The sequence below is a fragment of the Phyllobates terribilis genome, unplaced genomic scaffold, assembly GCF_046119375.1.
Source record: "Phyllobates terribilis strain yellow unplaced genomic scaffold, ASM4611937v1 Scaffold_4__5_contigs__length_816908805, whole genome shotgun sequence".
Taxonomy (NCBI): domain Eukaryota; kingdom Metazoa; phylum Chordata; class Amphibia; order Anura; family Dendrobatidae; genus Phyllobates; species Phyllobates terribilis.
The window spans coordinates 5,026,648-5,051,572 of record NW_027362764.1 but is presented as its reverse complement, the minus strand read 5'-3'; the positions used below and the strand labels follow the sequence as shown (position 1 = coordinate 5,051,572).

The 24,925-nt window shown below is 42.8% G+C and overlaps 1 protein-coding gene and 1 long non-coding RNA gene across 3 annotated transcripts in view; one reads left to right on the top strand and one right to left on the bottom strand.

The window, feature by feature from the left end:
* The window catches only part of SCAP (SREBF chaperone), a 54,896-nt gene that overhangs the window by 2,352 nt on the left and 27,619 nt on the right, over window positions 1–24,925 (top strand). Inside the window, exon 2 of the mRNA XM_073677085.1 lies at window positions 17,169–17,380. Coding sequence (XP_073533186.1) covers window positions 17,259–17,380 — 122 coding nt within the window. The 5' untranslated portion in view covers window positions 17,169–17,258. The remainder of the gene's footprint in view (window positions 1–17,168; window positions 17,381–24,925) is intronic.
* On the bottom strand, window positions 629–17,383 carry LOC141264780 (uncharacterized). 2 transcript variants are annotated; one of them, XR_012320010.1, is made up of 3 exons: window positions 16,196–17,383; window positions 11,394–11,506; window positions 629–853 (listed from the first exon to the last, which is right to left on the bottom strand). It is a non-coding gene; the product is annotated as an uncharacterized lncRNA (long non-coding RNA). The 2 variants fall into 2 exon arrangements; XR_012320009.1 differs by lacking the exon at window positions 629–853 and having other exon boundaries at window positions 11,093–11,506.

Below are 24,925 nucleotides of genomic sequence, written 5' to 3'. Positions count from 1 at the left end.
TCTGTAGTATTTCTTTATTTTCTCCCATGATGCATCATTTCCGGCGATTGGCTTTAGCTCCTCTTTCCTCCTAATCCAGAGCTGCGTTCATAATTCTGCCTGTTCATGGAAACAATCAGCATGCTTGTTTTCCTGGCATTTGACCTTCCCATATATGACGGGATGATACCGCTCTGATCCTTGGCGTCCTGTGGATGATGAGGGTGATGGTATGTCTGCTGTCCCTGTAACCTTCGCAGCCATCGCTCTTGGATCAGAGCCCAACCTTGGCGTGGACGGCGAGAAGCAGCGAGACGCCGCTCAGCCCCGGCCCCGGGAGGCCTCCGATTATCACGGCTCTCCATATCTTCACAAGTCGTCCGGTTCAGTGATGAAGGAGCCGTTTCTTAATGCTTTTCACCTCCTGACAATGACGATCTTTAGTCGTCTCTTGTTTCGATGATATCAGAGTTTTCCTTTTACTGCTACATATAACTAATGCATATAAGTTTCAGTACTTTAAAACATTATTATTTTTGCAAATATGAAGATGCTGAATATTTTGTGACAATTTTCTGATATTTATTTAGAGGAAACTTAGTAATAATTCCAATAAGTAAAACGTCTAAACTCTATTGTGCGTTATAAACAGTTCCAGAAATCGCTCTCCAACATTCGCTCCTCAGTCAGTGACGTCTCTTTCCTTCTTGTCTCTTGTTCTCCCGCATCGGATCGTCTCTTACAGTCGTCCTCAGTAATCTTCAGCATTGATGGATCCGGTCTCCTTGATTTCTTTTCTGCGTAGCCGCAGTTTCTTGGTGACATCTCTCCCCGTGCTCGGCGCTCGCTGCCCCGCAGTTTGGTGTAACAAAGTCTAGATGTGAATGTAAGAAATGAATCTTTAAGGACAGGTTACAGCCATGATCCTGATATGTTTTCAGGAGATTTTCCACCAGCTCTTCATAGTTATCTGCTCTTGAGTTCCCACTAATGTGAATGTGGCCCATGCAGCCTTTTTCTTGCCCTGCAACAAACGGAGAAACTCCTCATCTTATAGAAGCTTACCAATCTGAGGTCCAATAAAGACTCCTTCCTTTATCTTTGCTTCACTCAACCTAGGAAATTTATCAGATATACTTGATGCTTTTGCATTTTTATCCATTTCCTTTACAAGTTCTTCATTAGGCCCAATGTGATCTGCAATGTTGGTAACTAAATCTTATGTGGTTCAGCAAGTGCTTCTACTCTTTCCGGGCTGAAGTGAATGTCGGAGAGCCCGGTCTCTTTTATTGTAGTGATGTTTTCTTGCACGACTATCCCACTCACACAGAAAGCGGCAGGACTTTGTGTATCCACCCTGGAGACCAAGTAAGAGGGCAACCACCTTCGAGTCACCACAGAGGGTCCACAAATGTTGGCCATAGTTCAAACCCCTCAGCAGCTGGTTCCTGTTGCCGTTGCTTTCTTACATGTGGACGGCAGAACAGCTGGAATTGAAGGGAGCGCATTGTCATTATGCAGCAAGGTTTGTTTTGGATGAATCGATGAAGAAGCCTCCATTCCTCTGGACTATGACTTATCTTCAGAGCTTCCATTAATCTGTTGATGTTGTTGCCACAAGATCTCCCTCCATGAAGAAGTATTGGACAAGGTCTTTATCATGGTTGTGGAATAAAGAAATCCGACCATCGGCCGCTAGGAGATCCCACTGCTGTAGCCGGGAACCTGAGAGCTCAGCCTTAGGGCTTTTTCACACGTCCGTGTGTCCAGTACTTGTGGTGACGGTTTCCACACATACCGGAGACACTGACACATGCAGAACCATTCACATCTATGGGTCTGTACACACCTCAGTGTGTTTCCATAGACCGTGTGTCCGTGTGCTCCACACGCTGACATGTCCATTTTTTTGCGGATGCACGGTGCGCAAAAGTTCACACTGAACACACACGGACGACATCTATCGGTCGCATGGATTACAGCAAGGGACACTTAGGACCGGTGAGTATATGGATTTTTTTATTTTAATCTTATTTTCTCCAATAACGCTGCCCTCATCATGGTTCCCTGCCGGCGCTGTGATCAGAACCAGCAAGGACAATGATAAGGGTAGCAGTAATCTGCTCCCACAGTGTCCCTGTGTAAAAATAGAATTAGACTTACCGGTAATTCGGTTTGTAATAAGCCTCCACGACAGCACCAAAGGAGGATGTCACCCCACCCAATAGAGACAGGAAGCTCAAAGAGGTCAAATAGCCCCTCCCTCATCCTCCCTCCAGTGTTTTTTCCTGTCCCTATTGGGATGAAGAGGTCATCCAGGGTGCTCTGTGCCAGCGGCAGACACCTAACCATACCTTAAAGCTGGGCAGCTGGGATCGAGCGGTTTTTTTCCTCCTCCCTGTAAGCTGCTCCCGTCTCCTCCGGGACTTGGGACCCTCCTCCCCACCGTGTCCGCACCTTCGGGTAAGGTCCGGTGGGTGCCGTGCTGGAGGCCTCCTTGATCTTTCCAGCCCAGTACCCCCCCCCCCCCCTCAGGTGGCCTCCGGAGCGGCTCAGACGGTCTCCATAGCGGAGGAGACGCGCGCCGGATCCCGGAAGTGACGCGGACCGCTGGATTAAGTCACTTCCGGTCTGCGTTCCACCCTGGAACACAAGAGCCGTGGGACGCCGGAACAGGGTCCCTGAAGTTACTGCCGGTCCATGTACGGCGCACACATATTAAGGCCATATGAAAAGATAAAAAAAAAGGGAGAAAACTTTAGGTGATCGCAGGTGTTCCTGCTTCACACTTGGACCAAGGGGGAGGAGTTTCCCCACCCCCCCTCCCCAGGGGAAGGAGGGAGAGCGCTGAGTCCAGTCGCCTATATAAGAGCCCTGGACAAAAGACATCTTAAGGTAGGACCTAATCCGTTTTGTATGTTATACACTAGGTGGTTCGAGAATCTATCTTCTCTATGTCTGCCCAGCGCGATTCCAGTCCCAAGAAGTGTCTGGCACTGGGGGTCCTAGTCCTAGGTGCAGGTTAAAATTGATACAATTAATTACCTTTCTCCCTCTTTTTGGGGGGGACAAGGATCCTGCACCAGGAAATAAATCTAGCCGGAAGTGTGCAAAAAAAAGCTATCTTCTTCAAACCAAACATATCTACGCCAAAAATGTACAGAGAAAATTATTAGGGAAGAGCAGCCGTCTCTCATAGACGAAATCAAGGGGATAGTCCCTCAAGAGGATCAATCCTCATTGGCCTCCTTCTCCCTATCCACTTCTGATTCTCCTCCAAAGGCTAAGAAGTTTCCCTGGAAGAAAGAAGAGACTCAGACTCTCTGGACGTGATATCCCTTCCAGAAGACCTCATAGAGGAAGATGAGCTTAGCCCAGCAGAGGAAGGTCTGGAAAATAAGAATTATTATTTCTCAGCGTAATTTATGGAAGACCTCCTCACAGCGGTAAGAAGAACGATGGAAGTGGAAGAAGAGAGGCCCACTAGAACGGTCCAAGAAGAGATGTTTGGTGGTCTCCGTTCAAAGAAAAAGATGGTGCTTCCAATACATAAAAGTATTCAGGACTTGATCCTGGACGAATGGGAAAATCCGGAAAGACGGCTGAATGTACCAACAGAATTAAAAGATCGGTTTCCGGTAGATGAAGAAACCTCAAAATGTTGAACCGAGATACCTAAGGGCGATATTCAACTGGCAAGAGTCGCAAAAAAGACAACATTGCCATTCGAGGATTCTGCACAACTGAAGGATCCTCTGGTCCGCAAGATGGACAGCCTTCTCCAAAAATCCTGGGAAACATCAGCAGCCCTTCTGAAGACAAACATAGACTCCACGTGTATTACATGATCCATGTCAAGATGGCTCAACCAACTTGAAGAGCATCTGGCTATGGGCACATCCAGAGAAGAGATACAAGCTTCCCTACCTTTACTGCAGAAGGCCACTGACTTTCTGGCAGATCCTTCAGCAGAATCTGTGAGGGTAACCGCCAGGGCCGCAGTCCTATCAAACTCCACAAGGCGAGCGCTATGGCTGAAATCGTGGAACGGTGATGTGGCCTCCAAAATAAAACTCTGTTCTATTCCCTTCTGGGGAGAATATATGTTTGGCCAGGCCCTTGACGACCTCCTGGAGAAGGCGGCTGATAAAAAGAAATCCCTGCCTGAACCCAGACACTACAAGAAGACCCCTTGAACTTTTCTACCTTTTGCCACATTTCTGGCTTCAAACATAAAGAAATAAAATTCAAATTTTTGGGGGAAGAATCAACAACAAGTGGGACACAATCGTGAAGTGGAATTAAATTTATTGGATATTTTAAATTTTTTAAAAAAATTAAAAACTGAAAAGTGGGGCGTGCAATATTATTCGGCCCCCTTGAGTTGATACTTTGTAGCGCCACCTTTTCCTGCGATTACAGATGCAAGTCTCTTGGGGTATGTCTCTATCAGTTTTGCACATCGTGAGGCTGAAATTCTTGCCCATTCTTCCATGCAAAACAGCTCGAGCTCAGTGAGGTTGGATGGAGGGCGTTTGTGAACAGCTGTTTTCAGCTCTTTCCACAGATTCTCGATTGGATTCAGGTCTGGACTTTGACTTGGCCATTCTAACACCTGGATACGTTTATTTTTGAACCATTCCATTGTAGATTTTGCTTTATGTTTGGGATCATTGTCTTGTTGGAAGATAAATCTTCGTCCCAGTCTCAGGTCTTTTAGACTCCAACAGGTTTTCTTCCAGAATGGTCCTGTATTTGGCTCCGTTCATCTTCCCATCAATTTTAACCATCTTCCCTGTCCCTGCTGAAGAAAAGCAGGCCCAAACCATGATGCTGCCACCACCATGTTTGACAGTGGGGATGGTGTTTTGAGGGTGATGAGCTGTTTTGCATTGTGGCCAAAAAGTTTGATTTTGGTTTCATCTGACCAGAGCACCTTATTCCACATGTCTGCTGTGTCTCCCAGGTGGCTTGTGGCAAACTTCAAACGAGACTTTTTATGGATATCTTTGAGAAATGGCTTTCTTCTTGCCACTCTTCCATAAAGGCCAGATTTGTGCAGTGTATGACTGATTGTTGTCCTGTGGACAGACTCTCCCACCTCAGCTGTAGATCTCTGCAGTTCATCCAGAGTGGTCATGGGCCTTTTGGCTGCATCTCTGATCAGTCTTCTCCTTGTTCGAGATGAAAGTTTAGACGGATGGCCGGGTCTTGGTAGATTTGCAGTGGTCTGATACTCCTTCCATTTCAATATGATCGCTAGCACAGTGCTCCTTGAGATGTTTAAAACTTGGGAAATCTTTTTGTATCCAAATCCGGCTTTAAACTTTGCCACAACAGTATCTCGGAGCTGCCTGGTGTGTTCCTTGGTCTTCATGATGCTCTCTGCACTTGAAACAGAACCCTGAGACTATCACAGAGCAGGTGCATTTATACCGAGACTTGATTACACACAGGTGGATTCTAGTTATCATTACCAGTCATTTAGGATGACATTGGATCCTTCAGAGATCCTCACTGAACTTCTGGAGTGAAAGTAAAGGGGCCGAATAATATTGCACGCCCCACTTTTCCGTTTTTAATTTGTTAAAAAAGTTTAAAATATCCAATAAATTTCGTTCCATTTCACGATTGTGTCCCACTTGTAGATTCTTCCCCAAAAAATTAGAATTTTATATCTTTGTTTGAAGCCAGAAATGTGGCAAAAGGTAGAAAAGTTCAAGGGGGCCAAATACTTTCACAAAGCACTGTGTATTCTCACACAGTGGGACGGATACCCAGATTCCCTAAACAGGAAGATCATGATCCCTCATTACATCCCTGACATGGTGGCTCAGCCCAAGAAACCTAAGAACAGGGGTTCCATGGACTCGGTTCCCTCTGATAACAGTTACGGTAGACACCAGCAAGACTGGATGGGGAGCAGTCATCGCCCAGACCCCCTTCCAAGGTGTCTGGACAGAAGAGACCAGCAGACAATCCTCCAACTTCCGCGAATTAAAGGCAGTGGAGGAGGCACTCAAAATATCGGCTCCAATCATTGCGGACAGACACATAAAGGTCTATTCAGACAACATGACTACCGTAGCTCACCTTTCCCATCAAGGGGGAAACTTTTTTAGTAGCGATTACCACGGCCAGGAGAGTGGGAGAAATCCAGGCTTTCTCAGTAAATGACCCTTTTTTGAGAATTCTGGATGATAGAATTATTCTACAACTGGACCCATCTTTCTTACCAAAAGTGGTCTCAGACTTTCATAGATCACAGGAGATAATCCTGCCCTCCTTCTGTCAGGACCCGAGAAATAAAAGAGAAGAAGAATTCCATTCTTTAGACGTAAGGCGGGTCGTTCTTCACTACCTCCAAAAAACAGGCCTGGAGGAAGGATCAGAACCTCTTTATTCAGCCATTTGGTCAAAACAGAGGAAAGAAAGTCTCGAAGAGAACCATTGCTAGTTGGATCAAGAAAGCAATTGTAAAATCATACCAGATCCATAATCTCTCACCGCCAGAGAAGCTGAAAGCGCACTCTACTAGAGCCATGTCCGTCTCCTGGGCAGAGAAGGCAAACGCTTCCCTCGAGCAGATATGTAGAGCAGCTACCTGGTCCTCGGTCCATACCTTCACCAAGCATTACAAACTTAATTTAATGTCCATTAAAGACTTGGCCTTTGGGCGGAAAGTGCTTCAGGTTGTTGTCCCTCCCTAAACATTAGTCTTTGGTACTCCTCCTTTGGTGCTGTTGTGGGGGGTTATTGGAGAAAATAGAATTAGATTTTCCGGTAAGTCGGTTTCTAATAACCCTCCACGACAGCACGGGTAATTCCCTCCCTGGCTTGATTAGCCAAAAAATCATTTAATTTGAAGCATCCATACTTGTGTGGTCCTTTTATAAAAACACTGGAGAGATGATGAGGGAGGGGCTATTTGACCTCTTTGTATTTCCTGTCCCTATTAGGGTGGGGTGACATCCTCCTTTGGTGCTGTCGTGGAGGGTTATTACAAACCGAATTACTGGTAAGTCTAATTCTATTTTTACACAGGGACACTGTGGGAGCCGATTACTGCTACCCTCATCATTGTCCCTGCTGGTGCTGATCACAGCGCCGGCAGGGAACCATGATGAGGGCAGCGTTAAGTACCCAGCGCTTGGGAACAGCGATAATTGTAGCACTGATTCCCAGGCGCCGGTATGTGTGATCCTGATGAGACACACGGGCGGCACACGTGTGACGCACACGGACACATGGGACACGAATATCTTCGGTACTGTTTTTTCCGGTACTGGAAATATACGGATGTGTGAAACCGGCCTTAGTCTTGGGCAGATCCAAATCTCTAAACTGATCATTCAGGTCACTTTGTGTTATTAGGTTCAGGTGAGGTTGCTGACAGAAAGTCTAGGTCGTGAGTGGAAGATGCTTCATGACACCAAGCGCCCTCTTCTTCCTCACTTGGCTCAACTGAAAATGTTTCTGGTGCTTTTGGAGTCGGCAGTTCTCTATGTGGTACTGGGTGAATTGCAGGTGGAAGTTTTGGATACGGTAAAGTCCACTTCTCCTACATTGAAACTCCTTTCCTAATGGGGGGCACCATGCAGAAATAGCAATTGGTAGTGTGATCGGTGGGCTCTCCAGATCATTTGGACTGCAAAAGGCACAGATTGCCTCTTCCCGTCTAACCACTGGGTACGATGTGATGCACATCTACTGCTGGATATATGCTTAGCCCAACTCTTGCCCTGATCTCCTGTTATGCAGCCAAAATACAGGTTGTAGGCTTTCCTTATCATAGTAGTGAAGTTTCACCTTTGTGACGCAAAAGTGACTTCTCCGCATATGTTGCAAAAACTATCCACTTTGTTAATGCAAGAACAAGGCATATCAGAAAAAACATGGAAGCCTGTTAATATGCTAAGAAATCCTAAAATTGTATAACTTACACAGAGCATTTATAAAAGTAGATGATGCAGCTGTAATTAGGATTATGTCCCAGCAGTCGGACCCCCAATGATCGTGAAGTTATCCCCTATCCTATGGAGTTGTGGCTTTTTCGCTGGTACCCGGCTTATTTGGGAGAAGTGGTGCTCAGGTGTATTCGGAAGGAAGAAGCGGTGCCCGGTGCGTTCATCATTCTCTCGGTGACTGCGCTCAGGGCTGTGGGCACAGAGTGCACGTTGTGCCGGTGACCCCTCCTGTCCCGGCCTCATGTTTCCCGTGGGAATGTAGAGCAGTCGGGACCCCTGTATACGGGCGGCTCTATACCCCCCGGTCACACACAGAGGGTTGTGTTCTGGAGCAGATCTACAGTGCAGCGGACAGCTGATCTCTCTGCACAGGAGCTGCGGTACCATCCTGTCCTGGGATACAGGCAGCACTGTCACTGCAGTCCTAGACCTTCCCCTCCCCCATCTCAGGTCATGTGACTACGGAGATTTTCCATACAATTTTCCTAGAACAGGCTGCTTGTGTTTATAACCCGGCCGGTAAGAGACAGAACACAGAGTGTCAGTATGTCCCATCCATGGGGAACGGGGTGTATGCAGGGGGCTCGTGTACAAGAAAACACCCCCTGTGCTGCACAGCAGCGCTCACAATCACATCACCGTGGAACGCGGCTTGTCATCTATGAAGGTTACAGGTCACGGCTCCTCCTATCTGTGCGCTTCCGGGGTCAGTAAATCATTTTCTAAAGTCCCCTGAATAACTAAGAAAATGATGTAAATTACATAAACTGAATGGTGATAATAAAGTATCAGCCCTACCCGCCTGGCCAGTGCAGCCTCCCCATCCTACCCGCCTGGCCGGTGCAGCCCCCCCATCTTATCCACCTGGCCGGTGCAGCCCCCCCATCTTATCCGCCTGGCCTGTGCAGCCCCCCCCCATCTTATCCGCCTGGCCGGTGCAGCCCCCCCCATCTTATCCGCCTGGCCTGTGCAGCCCCCCCCATCCTACCCGCCTGGCCGGTGCAGGCCCCCCATCCTACCTGCCTGGCCGGTGCAGCCCCCCGGTCCTGTGTACCTTGACGACACTCCTGAAATGCTTCACCTGTTACATTGTTGCTGTCACTCTCCATGTTCTTACTTGTCACACATTATCACTATTTCTGCCCTTTGTGTCGCTTCTGCCCTTTGTGTCGCTTGTTCTCAGTATGAAATAATCGCTGCATAAATCAATAGTACAAGTGAATGTAGGAAACGTCATCACACCGTGACACATCTTATCAGAGGAATCTGCTTCTTTCTCCATGTATGAGCCACTTCTCCCCTCCTTCCAATCGCCTCCTGAACTCGCCATGTACCTGCCCTGCTGTAGACAGGAGGGGTCGGAAGCTCACTGAGGGGTCGGAAGCTCACTTAGGGGTCGGAAGCTCACTGAGGGATCAAAAGCTCACTGAGGGATCAGATTAAAGCTGCCTTGTAACGTCAATGGAGCGGTTGGGGTGAGACATGGGCAGAGAAACAGGTTGTGCTGCAGCTTTCTCGTAAGTGTTTATCTCACCCCAGAGCTGGATTCACAGCTACATGCTCATCAATATTGTACTATTCACTAAGCAAGTTCAAGCAGGTTATGGGCAGTAGATTCTGTGATGGGTCGTTGATCCAGGGAGCTCGTCTGATCGCTCTATGTGGAGTGGGAAGGAGTTTATCCCCTAATATGGGGCAATTAGTATCTGCATCATGGGGTTTTTCCTTTCCTCAGGTCATGTGTTGAACTCAATGAACTTATGTCTCTTTCAACCTTAAAACTATATCATGTCCTCCATGCTGCTGCTTTCTAGCATTTTGTTTCTTATCCAATTGATGAATTTACAGCTACAGTGCTCAGCTCAGCCCTGCTGTATAATGTCCTCCAATTCTTGTACTCTTAGTAAGTGTTTTATCTCCCCTCAGTGCTGGAGTCACAGTTAGACTGCTCAGTACTGCTCCATAATGTCCTCCATGTTTCTGCAGCTTTTTAAGAAGTGTTTTTTCTCATCCCACGATGCGTTCACACAGTCAGACTGGTCAGTGCTGCTGTACAATGTCCGACATGCTGCTGCTACCTCCTAGTTAGTGTTTAATCTCACCTCATTGGTGGATTCACATCTACCCTGCTCATTACTGCTGTATAATGTCCACCATGCTGTTGCTGCCTCTGAACTAGTGCTACATAGAGACAGGAGAGCAGGAATCCCTCACGTCTGTGTGTCGTGTATGTGAGGCATCATAGCCGCTGCTCTGCACCCGGTAACTCAGAGACAACTGCCGGTGTATGTGTGTCACGGGATTGGCGTGTGCCCGGCGTGTTCACACACGTGAGGTGCAGTGTGGACCAGAGCACTTATCTACTATACTCCTCTTTAGATGATGTAGTGCTGTTATATGATGTGCTGCAGTCCCATGCAAACCGCTCGCTGCAGTTGCAGTGATTTATGCGGTAAGTGCAGATCCATGACGTACGTGGCATTGACCGGGCTCGTATACTGGTTGCTGGGCAGCCACAGCCCATAATGCTGCACACGGACCAAGACCATTCATGACAGTGATGTCTGCAGGGCTGTGGAGTCAGTAAGCCAAACCTCCGACTCCAACTCCTCAATTCCCACGACTCCGACTCCCTCATACACGACTCCGACCCCCTCATACACGACTCCGACCCCCTCATACACGACTCCGACCCCCTCATACACGACTCCGACCCCCTCATACACGGCTCCGACCCCCTCATACACGGCTCCGACCCCCTCATACACGGCTCCGACCCCCTCATACACGGCTCCGACCCCCTCATACACGGCCCCGGCTCCCTCATACACGGCCCCGGCCCGCTCATACACGGCCCCGGCCCGCTCATACACGGCCCCGGCCCGCTCATACACGGCCCCGGCCCGCTCATACACGGCCCCGGCCCGCTCATACACGGCCCCGGCCCCCTCATACACGGCCCCGGCCCCCTCATACACGGCCCCGGCCCCCTCATACACGGCTCATGTGTAAGTGATGAATTTACTGCAGCACAGATTCATCTCAGCTAAAAGTCCAGACCCTTAGATCAGGAATAGGACAGACATTTATAGGACATTTCATAACTTTCCCAAATTCTTATGAAAAAATATTCCCCACAAACTGCATTGAACTACTGTACCCAATTTATTATAGATTTTAGGAGTCAATTGGTCCATTTTATACCGACTCCGACTCCACAGCCCTGGTTGTCTGAGCTGCTTAATTAACACCAGAGACCTCTGGATTTTCCTGCCATTCTCCGGTAAGATGGGTTGATGTTGCTAATGACATTCTGCTATGTGTTGTATGTAGCAGAGCTCAACACGACTCATTCTCTGTAAACCGTCCCTGCGCTGAGTTACAGGGCGAGAAAAAATAACAGGAAGGTGTAAAAGAGGAGCAGCGAGGTCTGAGGAAGCCAATCACCATGAATGAGTCGTCCTGTGGTTACTCTCCAGCACATGGAGGGCGAGAGCGACTGTCTGCACTCTCATTTCTGCTTTTCTTATAATGTGGTCAAGGCTGAAATGGCCATTCTGCTGTGGAGGAAAATATATATAACATTTGTATCTGCACTCACTATGTACATACATTACATCACTGATCCTGTATTATACCCCAGAGCTGCGCTCACTATTCTGCTGGTGCAGTCACTGTGTACATACATTACATTACTGATCCTGAGTTACCTCCTGTATTATACTCCAGAGCTGCGCTAACTATTCTGCTGGTGCAGTCACGGTGTACATACATTACGTTACTGATCCTGAGTTACATCCTGTATTATACTCCAGAGCTGTGCTCACTATTCTGCTGGTGCAGTCACTGTGTACATACATTACATTACTGATCCTGAGTTACATCCTGTATTATACTCCAGAGCTGCACTCACTATTCTGCTGGTGCAGTCACAGTGTACATACATTACATTACTGATCCTGAGTTACATCCTGTATTATACTCCAGAGCTGCACTCACTATTCTGCTGGTGCAGTCACTGTGTACATACATTGCATTACTGATCCTGAGTTACATCCTGTATTATACTCCAGAGCTGCACTCACTATTCTGCTGGTGCAGTCACTGTGTACATACATTGCATTACTGATCCTGAGTTACATCCTGTATTATGCTCCAGAGCTGCACTCACTATTCTGCTGGTGCAGTCACTGTGTACATACATTACATTACTGATCCTGAGTTACCTCCTGTATTATACCCCAGAGCTGCACTCACTATTCTGCTGGTGCAGTCACTGTGTACATACATTACATTACTGATCCTGAGATACATCCTGTATTATACCCCAGAGCTGCGCTCACTATTCTGCTGGTGCAGTCACTGTGTACATACATTACATTACTGATCCTGAGTTACATCCTGTATTATACTCCAGAGCTGCACTCACTATTCTGCTGGTGCAGTCACTGTGTACATACATTACATTACTGATCCTGAGTTACATCCTGTATTATACTCCAGAGCTGCACTCACTATTCTGCTGGTGCAGTCACTCTGTACATACATTACATTACTGATCCTGAGTTACCTCCTGTATTATAATCCAGAGCTGCACTCACTATTCTGCTGGTGCAGTCACTGTGTATATACATTACATTACTGATCCTGAGTTACATCCTGTGTTATACTCCAGAGCTGCACTCACTATTCTGCTGGTGCAGTCACTGTGTATATACATTACATTACTGATCCTGAGTTACATCCTGTGTTATACTCCAGAGCTGCACTCACTATTCTGCTGGTGCAGTCACTGTGTACATACATTACATTACTGATCCTGAGTTGCCTCCTGTATTATACTCCAGAGCTGCACTCACTATTCTGCTGGTGCAGTCACTGTATATATACATTACATTACTGATCCTGAGTTACATCCTGTGTTATACTCCAGAGCTGCACTCACTATTCTGCTGGTGCAGTCACTGTGTACATACATTACATTACTGTTCCTGAGTTACCTCCTGTATTATACTCCAGAGCTGCACTCACTATTCTGCTGGTGCAGTCACTGTGTACATACATTACATTACTGATCCTGAGTTACCTCCTGTATTATACCCCAGAGCTGCACTCACTATTCTGCTGGTGCAGTCACTGTGTACATACATTACATTACTGATCCTGAGTTACCTCCTGTATTATACTCCAGATGAGGACTCACTATTCTGCTGGTGCAGTCACTGTATATATACATTACATTACTGATCCTGAGTTACATCCTGTGTTATACTCCAGAGCTGCACTCACTATTCTGCTGGTGCAGTCACTGTGTACATACATTACATTACTGTTCCTGAGTTACCTCCTGTATTATACTCCAGAGCTGCACTCACTATTCTGCTGGTGCAGTCACTGTGTACATACATTACATTACTGATCCTGAGTTACATCCTGTATTATACTCCAGAGCTGCACTCACTATTCTGCTGGTGCAGTCACTGTGTACGTACATTACATTACTGATCCTGAGTTACATCCTGTATTATACTCCAGAGCTGCACTCACTATTCTGCTGGTGCAGTCACTGTGTACATACATTACATTACTGATCCTGAGTTACCTCCTGTATTATACTCCAGAGCTGCACTCACTATTCTGCTGGTGCAGTCACTGTGTACATACATTACATTACTGATCCTGAGTTACATCATGTATTATACTCCAGAGCTGCACTCACTATTCTGCTGGTGCAGTCACTGTGTACATACATTACATTACTGATCCTGAGTTACATCCTGTATTATACTCCAGAGCTGCACTCACTATTCTGCTGGTGCAGTCACTGTGTATATACATTACATTACTGATCCTGAGTTACCTCCTGTATTATACTCCAGAGCTGCACTCACTATTCTGCTGGTGCAATCACTGTGTACATAAATTACATTACTGATCCTGAGTTACATCCTGTATTATACCCCAGAGCTGCACTCACTATTCTGCTGGTGCAGTCACTGTGTACATTCATTACATTACTGATCCTGAGTTACCTCCTGTATTATACTCCAGAGCTGCACTCACTATTCTGCTGGTGCAGTCACTGTGTACATACATTACATTACTGATCCTGAGTTACATCCTGTATTATACTCCAGAGCTGCACTCACTATTCTGCTGGTGCAGTCACTGTGTACGTACATTACATTACTGATCCTGAGTTACATCCTGTATTATACTCCAGAGCTGCACTCACTATTCTGCTGGTGCAGTCACTGTGTACATACATTACATTACTGATCCTGAGTTACATCCTGTATTATACTCCAGAGCTGCACTCACTATTCTGCTGGTGCAATCACTGTGTACGTACATTACATTACTGATCCTGAGTTACATCCTGTATTATACTCCAGAGCTGCACTCACTATTCTGCTGGTGCAGTCACTGTGTACGTACATTACATTACTGATCCTGAGTTACATCCTGTATTATACTCCAGAGCTGCACTCACTATTCTGCTGGTGCAGTCACTGTGTACATACATTACATTACTGATCCTGAGTTACATCCTGTATTATACTCCAGAGCTGCACTCACTATTCTGCTGGTGCAGTCACTGTGTACATACATTACATTACTGATCCTGAGTTACATCATGTATTATACTCCAGAGCTGCACTCACTATTCTGCTGGTGCAGTCACTGTGTACATACATTACATTACTGATCCTGAGTTACATCCTGTATTATACTCCAGAGCTGCACTCACTATTCTGCTGGTGCAGTCACTGTGTATATACATTACATTACTGATCCTGAGTTACCTCCTGTATTATACTCTAGAGCTGCACTCACTATTCTGCTGGTGCAGTCACTGTGTACATACATTACATTACTGATCCTGAGTTACATCCTGTATTATACCCCAGAGCTGCACTCACTATTCTGCTGGTGCAGTCACTGTGTACATTCATTACATTACTGATCCTGAGTTACATCCTGTATTATACTCCAGAGCTGCACTCACTATTCTGCTGGTGTAGTCACTGTGTACATACATTACATTACTGATCCTTAGTTACATCCTGTATTATACTCCAGAGCTGCACTCACTATTCTGCTGGTGCAGTCACTGTGTACATACATTACATTACTGATCCTGAGTTACATCCTGTATTATACTCCAGAGCTGCACTCACTATTCTGCTGGTGCAGTCACTGTGTATATACATTACATTACTGATCCTGAGTTACATCCTGTGTTATACTCCAGAGCTGCACTCACTATTCTGCTGGTGCAGTCACTGTGTACATACATTACTGATCCTGAGTTACCTCCTGTATTATACTCCAGAGCTGCACTCACTATTCTGCTGGTGCAGTCACTGTGTACATACATTACATTACTGATCCTGAGTTACCTCCTGTATTATACCCCAGAGCTGCACTTACTATTCTGCTGGTGCAGTCACTGTGTACATACATTACATTACTGATCCTGAGTTACCTCCTGTATTATACTCCAGAGCTGCACTCACTATTCTGCTGGTGCAGTCACTGTGTACATACATTACATTACTGATCCTGAGTTACATCCTGTATTATACTCCAGAGCTGCACTCACTATTCTGCTGGTGCAGTCACTGTGTACATACATTACATTACTGATCCTGAGTTACCTCCTGTATTATACTCCAGAGCTGCACTCACTATTCTGCTGGTGCAGTCACTGTGTACATACATTACATTACTGATCCTGAGTTACATCCTGTATTATACTCCAGAGCTGCACTCACTATTCTGCTGGTGCAGTCACTGTGTACATACATTACATTACTGATCCTGAGTTACCTCCTGTATTATACTCCAGAGCTGCACCCAGTATGATGCTGGTGGAGTCACTGTGTACATACATTACATTACTGATCCTGAGTTACATCCCGTATTATACTCCAGAGCTGCACTCACTATACTGCTGGTGCAGTCACTGTGTACATACATTACATTACTGATCCTGAGTTACATCCTGTATTATACTCCAGAGCTGCACTCACTATTCTGCTGGTGCAGTCACTGTGTACATACATTACATTACTGATCCTGAGTTACATCCTGTATTATACTCCAGAGCTGCACTCACTATTCTGCTGGTGCAGTCACTGTGTACATACATTACATTACTGATCCTGAGTTACCTCCTGTATTATACCCCAGAGCTGCACTCACTATTCTGCTGGTGCAGTCACTGTGTACATTTATCCTCTTACATGGGGCTGCTTGCGGCCGATCCTGTCCTGGTCTGTGCTGTGTTGTGTGGTCGGTGGTTTCCGCAGTCTTTTTCTGCAGTGACAGAGTCCAGTGTTGATTATGTAATAGTAAAAAAAATTCCCATCGGAAAGAAGCGGCGCCGGCCATGAATCCATTAACACCTGTGCTGGTGCCTCTTCCCCGCCCCGCAGTGTACAGTTGCCGCTTTGCCCCAGCACTAACCACTGACTGATCGTCTCTGCCATCACACCCACAGTTTTAATACTTTGTGTGTTGCTTTAGTGTCTGCTTACTGTCAGCGAATGGAAATGTTCCTTTTTTACGTCTCATCCTGTATTGTATCGGGTGCAGATAATGATCGGAGGTGATTGGATCCTTCTCCTGCGCTGATGGTTTGTTACAGTGTGTCAGTGTGATCTGTACCGCCATTTCTGATATAGAGGTATGATTTATATCACCCGTGTGTCGTCCTCCGCGTCTTTCTTTCTCCCGGGTGACTGCAGGCCCAGAGGACGCGGCCCCGGAGGACGGTGCGGACAGGCAGGGGCCTGTAGGTGGCGGTCCCCGGAGCCGCCCGTCCTGCATATTTCTCTGTAGTTCCCCTTCCACATGTTTCTCAGTTCTGGATTATGAATCCGAGAACGTCGAGCGTATCGTGAATATTACTACCATTATGATTAGCGCTCTGTAGTCGCTAAATAACTAATAAAAAAATACACGGAAACCATCAGTAAGCAGGTCTGTTGCTGATAACGGATCTCTTATTTATCCTATTATATATATTTTTTTAAGCATTTTTATTCCATCAGGCGTCCTGCTTATTGGCCTTTTCTGACCCTACTTGTTGACGGTTTCCAGTAGTAACAAAGTAGTTTTTTGTAAATTGGTAAGAATCAGATGTGGGAGCGCCCTGGCAGAGCATGCTGGGGGTTATACTTCCGTCCATTGCTGATTGGGTTTCCTCTCTCGCAGGTCGCTGATGTTTCTTGGAAGCCGGCCGTCCCCCGTGGAGTTGCCTGTCGGGCGCGTTTCGTGATGGGGCGCAGGTGACAGCATCTGAGGATGCCCTTCACTGACAAGCTGCGGGAGAAGATATCACAGGCCTTCTACCGCCATGGTCTGCTGTGCGCGTCCTACCCCATCCCCATCATCATCTTCACTGCGCTCTGCATCCTCGCCTGCTGGTGAGTGCTGATAACCAGAGCGGAAATACGGGGGATGTAGTGTGTCCCTGCGACAACACTTCTTGTCATGTTGTTTGTGTATGGGATATTTCTGGCAGATCCCTCGTGCTGCTGCTGTCAGGGAGCTGTAATGTATACTGCCAGCTGCATGACGCTGCGGAGCGGCTGCCACAACATTGTAAGATGAGTCGCCTCCACAGCGGGAGCCTCGTACATCCGATACCTGAGAATTTACATTGGAAATAATCAGGATGGAAGTCAGCGGCGCGTGTAATATCCTTCATGTACCGCCACATCCCCCCCTCCGCAGTGGATGTGGTCTTCTGGGATCAGGTGAACCCATGTACTGCAGGCGCCGCTGATCTCTGTCCGTCTATTACGCCCTTGTGTGTCCAGAGACGTATGGCGTAATGTTTAATGACTTCCCGTCAGTAGATAATAACCCGGCTCAGAGATGGAGGACGGGACTGTGAGGACAGTGGAAACATAACAAAGTCTCCCGAAAGCCTCAGCCCCCAATATAGGGCGCAATGTTAACATGGTGCAGCGACCTGCGCCGGCCTTAATGAGTGACGAGGTTCTGTAACTAGTCTGTAAGGGCACATGGCTGACACCACCGAGTCACCGGTGTGCACGAACAATGGTCCCCGGACACAACGGACGCCCGCATTATAAAAGGCGACATCTCTTTACAGTGCGGACTACAAGCAGCAGCAACACCTCATCAGCCCGACCCTGTTTACTCTTACATATAATATCAGTATGGAGTTTATCATAAGGAAGTCCATTACAGAGAATCATCCTCTGTGCTGAGAATTCACCTGTCCCATATCACTGCGAAACATAGAAATACTTTACAGGTTATATGCAAACATGAGAGTATAACTGCTATAATACTGCCCCCTATACACAACAATATAACTACTGTAATACTGCCCCCTATGTACAAGAATATAACTACTGTAATACTGCCCCCTATACACAACAATATAACTACTGTAATACTGCCCCCTATGTACAAGGATATAACTACTATAATACTGCTCCTATGTACAAGAATATAACTACTATAATACTGCTCCTATGTACAAGAATATAACTACTATAATACTGCCCCTATGTACAAGAATATAACTACTATAATACTGCTCCCTATGTACAAGAATATAACTACTATAATACTGCTCCTATGTACAAGAATATAACTACTATAATACTGCCACCTATGTACAAGAATATAACTACTATAATACTGCCCCTATGTACAAGAATATAACTACTATAATACTGCCCCCTATGTACAAGAATATAACTACTATAATACTGCCCCTATGTACAAGAATATAACTACTATAATACTGCTCCCTATGTACAAGAATATAACTACTATAATACTGCTCCTATGTACAAGAATATAACTACTATAATACTGCTCCTATGTACAAGAATATAACTACTATAATACTGCTCCTATGTACAAGAATATAACTACTATAATACTGCTCCTATGTACAAGAATATAACTACTATAATACTGCCCCTATGTACAAGAATATAACTACTATAATACTGCCCCTATGTACAAGAATATAACTACTATAATACTGCCCCCCTATGTACAAGAATATAACTACTATAATACTGCCCCTATGTACAAGAATATAACTACTATAATACTGCTCCTATGTACAAGAATATAACTACTATAATACTGCTCCTATGTACAAGAATATAACTACTATAATACTGCCCCTATGTACAAGGATATAACTACTATAATACTGCTCCTATGTACAAGAATATAACTACTATAATACTGCTCCTATGTACAAGAATATAACTACTATAATACTGCCCCTATGTACAAGAATATAACTACTATAATACTGCTCCTATGTACAAGAATATAACTACTATAATACTGCCCCCTATGTACAGGAATATAACTACTATAATACTGCTCCTATGTACAAGGATATAACTACTATAATACTGCCCCCTATGTACAAGAATATAACTACTATAATACTGCTCCTATGTACAAGAATATAACTACTATAATACTGCTCCTATGTACAAGAATATAACTACTATAATACTGCCCCTATGTACAAGAATATAACTACTATAATACTGCCCCTATATACAAGAATATAACTACTATAATACTGCTCCCTATGTGCAAGAATATAACTACTATAATACTGCTCCTATGTACAAGAATATAACTACTATAATACTGCCCCTATGTACAAGAATATAACTACTATAATACTGCCCCTATGTACAAGAATATAACTACTAAAATACTGCTCCTATGTACAAGAATATAACTACTATATTACTGCCCCTATGTACAAGAATATAACTACTATAATACTGCCTCCTATGTACAAGAATATAACTGCTATAATACTGCTCCTATACACAACAATATAACTGCTATAATACTGCCCCCTATACACAACAATATAACTACTGTAATACTGCCCCTATGTACAAGAATGTAACTACTATAATACTGCCACTATGTACAAGAATATAACTGCTATAATACTGCTCCTAAGTACAAGAATATAACTACTATAACACCGCCCCCTATGTACAATAATATAACTACTATAATACTGCTCCCTATATACAAGAATATAACTACTATAATACTGCCCCCCTATGTACAAGAATATAACTACTATAATACCGTTCCTATGTACAAGAATATAACTACTATAATACTGCTCCTATGTACAAGAATATAACTACTATAATACTGCCCCTATGTACAAGAATATAACTACTATAATACTGCTCCCTATGTACAAGAATATAACTACTATAATACTGCTCCCTATATACAAGAATATAACTGCTATAATAGTGCTCCTATGTACAAGAATATAACTACTATAATACTGCCCCCTATATACAAGAATATAACTACTATAATACTGCTCCCTATATACAAGAATATAACTACTATAATACTGCTCCCTATATAAAAGAATATAACTACTATAATACTGCTCCCTATATAAAAGAATATAACTACTATAATACTGCCCCCTATGTACAAGAATATAACTACTATAATGCTGCTCCCTATATGCAAGAATAGAACTACTATAATACTGTCCCCTATGTACAGGAATATAACTACTATAATACTGCCCCTATGTACAAGAATATAACTACTGTAATACTGCCCCTATGTACAAGAATATAACTACTATAATACTGCTCCTATGTACAGGAATATAACTGCTATAATACTGCCCCCTATGTACAAGAATATAACTACTATAATACTGCTCCTAAGTACAAGAATATAACTACTATAATACTGCCCCCTATGTACAAGAATATAACTACTATAATACTGCCCCCTATGTACAGGAATATAACTACTATAATACTGCCCCCTATATACAAGAATATAACTGCTATAATACCGCCCCTATGTACAAGAATATAACTACTATAATACTGCCCCTATGTACAAGAATATAACTACTATAATACTGCTCCTATGTACAAGGATATAACTACTATAATACTGCTCCTATGTACAAGAATATAACTACTATAATACTGCCCCTATGTACAAGAATATAACTACTATAATACTGCTCCTAAGTACAAGAATATAACTACTATAATACTGCCCCTATGTACAAGAATATAACTCCTATAATACTACCCCTATGTATTAGAATATAACTGCTATAATACTGCTCCTATGTACAAGAATATAACTACTATAATACTACCCCTATGTACAAGAATATAACTACTATAATACTGCTCCCTATGTACAAGAATATAACTACTATAATACTGCCCCCCTATGTACAAGAATATAACTACTATAATACTGCTCCTATGTACAAGAATATAACTACTATAATACTGCTCCTATGTACAAGAATATAACTCCTATAATACTGCCCCCTATGTACAAGAATAGAACTACTATAATACTGCCCCCTATGTACAAGAATAGAACTACTATAATACTGCCCCCTATGTACAAGAATAGAACTACTATAATACTGCCCCCTATGTACAAGAATAGAACTACTATAATACTGCCCCTATGTACAAGAATATAACTACTATAATACTGCCCCTATGTACAAGAATATAACTACTATAATACTGCCCCTATGTACAAGAATATAACTACTATAATACTGTCCCCTATGTACAAGAATATAACTACTATAATACTGCCCCTATGTACAAGAATATAACTACTATAATACTGCCCCCTATGTACAAGAATATAACTACTATAATACTGCCCCTATGTACAAGAATATAACTACTATAATACTGCTCCCTATGTACAAGAATATAACTACTATACTGCCCCTATGTGCAAGAATATAACTACTATAATACTGCTCCTATATACAAGAATATAACTACTACAATACTGCCCCCTATGTACAAGAATATAACTACTATAATACTGCCCCTATGTACAAGAATATAACTACTATAATACTGCTCCCTATGTACAAGAATATAACTACTATACTGCCCCTATGTGCAAGAATATAACTACTATAATACTGCCCCTATGTACAAGAATATAACTACTATAATACTGCTCCCTATGTACAAGAATATAACTACTATAATACTGCCCCTATGTACAAGAATATAACTACTATAATACTGCTCCTATGTACAAGGATATAACTACTATAATACTGCTCCTATGTACAAGAATATAACTACTATAATACTGCCCCTATGTACAAGAATATAACTACTATAATACTGCTCCTAAGTACAAGAATATAACTACTATAATACTGCCCCTATGTACAAGAATATAACTCCTATAATACTACCCCTATGTATTAGAATATAACTGCTATAATACTGCTCCTATGTACAAGAATATAACTACTATAATAATACCCCTATGTACAAGAATATAACTACTATAATACTGCTCCCTATGTACAAGAATATAACTACTATAATACTGCCCCCCTATGTACAAGAATATAACTACTATAATACTGCTCCTATGTACAAGAATATAACTACTATAATACTGCTCCTATGTACAAGAATATAACTCCTATAATACTGCCCCCTATGTACAAGAATAGAACTACTATAATACTGCCCCCTATGTACAAGAATAGAACTACTATAATACTGCCCCCTATGTACAAGAATAGAACTACTATAATACTGCCCCCTATGTACAAGAATAGAACTACTATAATACTGCCCCTATGTACAAGAATATAACTACTATAATACTGCCCCTATGTACAAGAATATAACTACTATAATACTGCCCCTGTGTACAAGAATATAACTACTATAATACTGCCCCTATGTACAAGAATATAACTACTATAATACTGTCCCCTATGTACAAGAATATAACTACTATAATACTGCCCCTATGTACAAGAATATAACTACTATAATACTGCCCCCTATGTACAAGAATATAACTACTATAATACTGCCCCTATGTACAAGAATATAACTACTATAATACTGCTCCCTATGTACAAGAATATAACTACTATACTGCCCCTATGTGCAAGAATATAACTACTATAATACTGCTCCTATATACAAGAATATAACTACTACAATACTGCCCCCTATGTACAAGAATATAACTACTATAATACTGCCCCTATGTACAAGAATATAACTACTATAATACTGCTCCCTATGTACAAGAATATAACTACTATACTGCCCCTATGTGCAAGAATATAACTACTATAATACTGCCCCTATGTACAAGAATATAACTACTATAATACTGCTCCCTATGTACAAGAATATAACTACTATAATACTGCCCCTATGTACAAGAATATAACTACTATAATACTGCTCCCTATGTACAAGAATATAACTACTATACTGCCCCTATGTGCAAGAATATAACTACTATAATACTGCCCCTATGTACAAGAATATAACTACTATAATACTGCCCCTGTGTACAAGAATATAAGTACTATAATACTGCCCCTTATATACAAGAATATAACTACTATAATACTGCCCCTATGTACAAGAATATAACTACTATAATACTGCCCCTTATATACAAGAATATAACTACTATAATACTGCCCCTATGTACAAGAATATAACTACTATAATACTGCTCCTATATACAAGAATATAACTACTATAATACTGCCCCCTATGTACAAGAATATAACTACTATAATACTGCCCCTATGTACAAGAATATAACTACTATAATACTGCTCCCTATGTACAAGAATATAACTACTATACTGCCCCTATGTGCAAGAATATAACTACTATAATACTGCCCCTATGTACAAGAATATAACTACTATAATACTGCCCCTGTGTACAAGAATATAACTACTATAATACTGCCCCTATGTACAAGAATATAACTACTATAATACTGTCCCCTATGTACAAGAATATAACTACTATAATACTGCCCCTATGTACAAGAATATAACTACTATAATACTGCCCCCTATGTACAAGAATATAACTACTATAATACTGCCCCTGTGTACATGAATATAACTACTATAATACTGCTCCCTATGTACAAGAATATAACTACTATACTGCCCCTATGTGGAAGAATATAACTACTATAATACTGCTCCTATGTACAAGAATATAACTACTATAATACTGCTCCTATGTACAAGAATATAACTACTATAATACTGCTCCTATGTACAAGAATATAACTACTATAATACTGCTCTCTATGTACAGGAATATAACTACTATAATACTGCCCCTGTGTACAAGAATATAACTACTATAATACTGCCCCTTATGTACAAGAATGTAACTACTATAATACTGCCCCCTATGTACATGAATATAACTACTATAATACTGCCCCTATGTACAAGAATATAACTACTATAATACTGCCCCTGTGTGCAAGAATATAACTACTATAATACTGCTCCTATGTACAAGAATATAACTACTATAATACTGCCCCTATGTACAAGAATATAACTACTATAATACTGCCCCTATGTACAAGAATATAACTACTATAATACTGCCCCCTTTGTACAAGAATATAACTACTATAATACTGCCCCCTATGTACAAGAATATAACTACTATAATACTGCCCCCTATGTACAAGAATATAACTACTATAATACTGCCCCCTATGTACAAGAATATAACTACTATAATACTGCCCCCTATGTACAAGAATATAACTACTATAATACTGCCCCCTATGTACAAGAATATAACTACTATAATACTGCCCCCTATGTACAAGAATATAACTACTATAATACTGCCCCCTATGTACATGAATATAACTACTATAATACTGCCCCCTATGTACAAGAATATAACTACTATAATACTGCCCCTGTGTACAAGAATATAGCTACTATAATACTGCCCCCTATGTATAAGAATATAGCTACTATAATACTGCCCCCTATGTATAAGAATATAACTACTATAATACTGCCCCCTATGTACAAGAATATAACTACTATAATACTGCTCCTA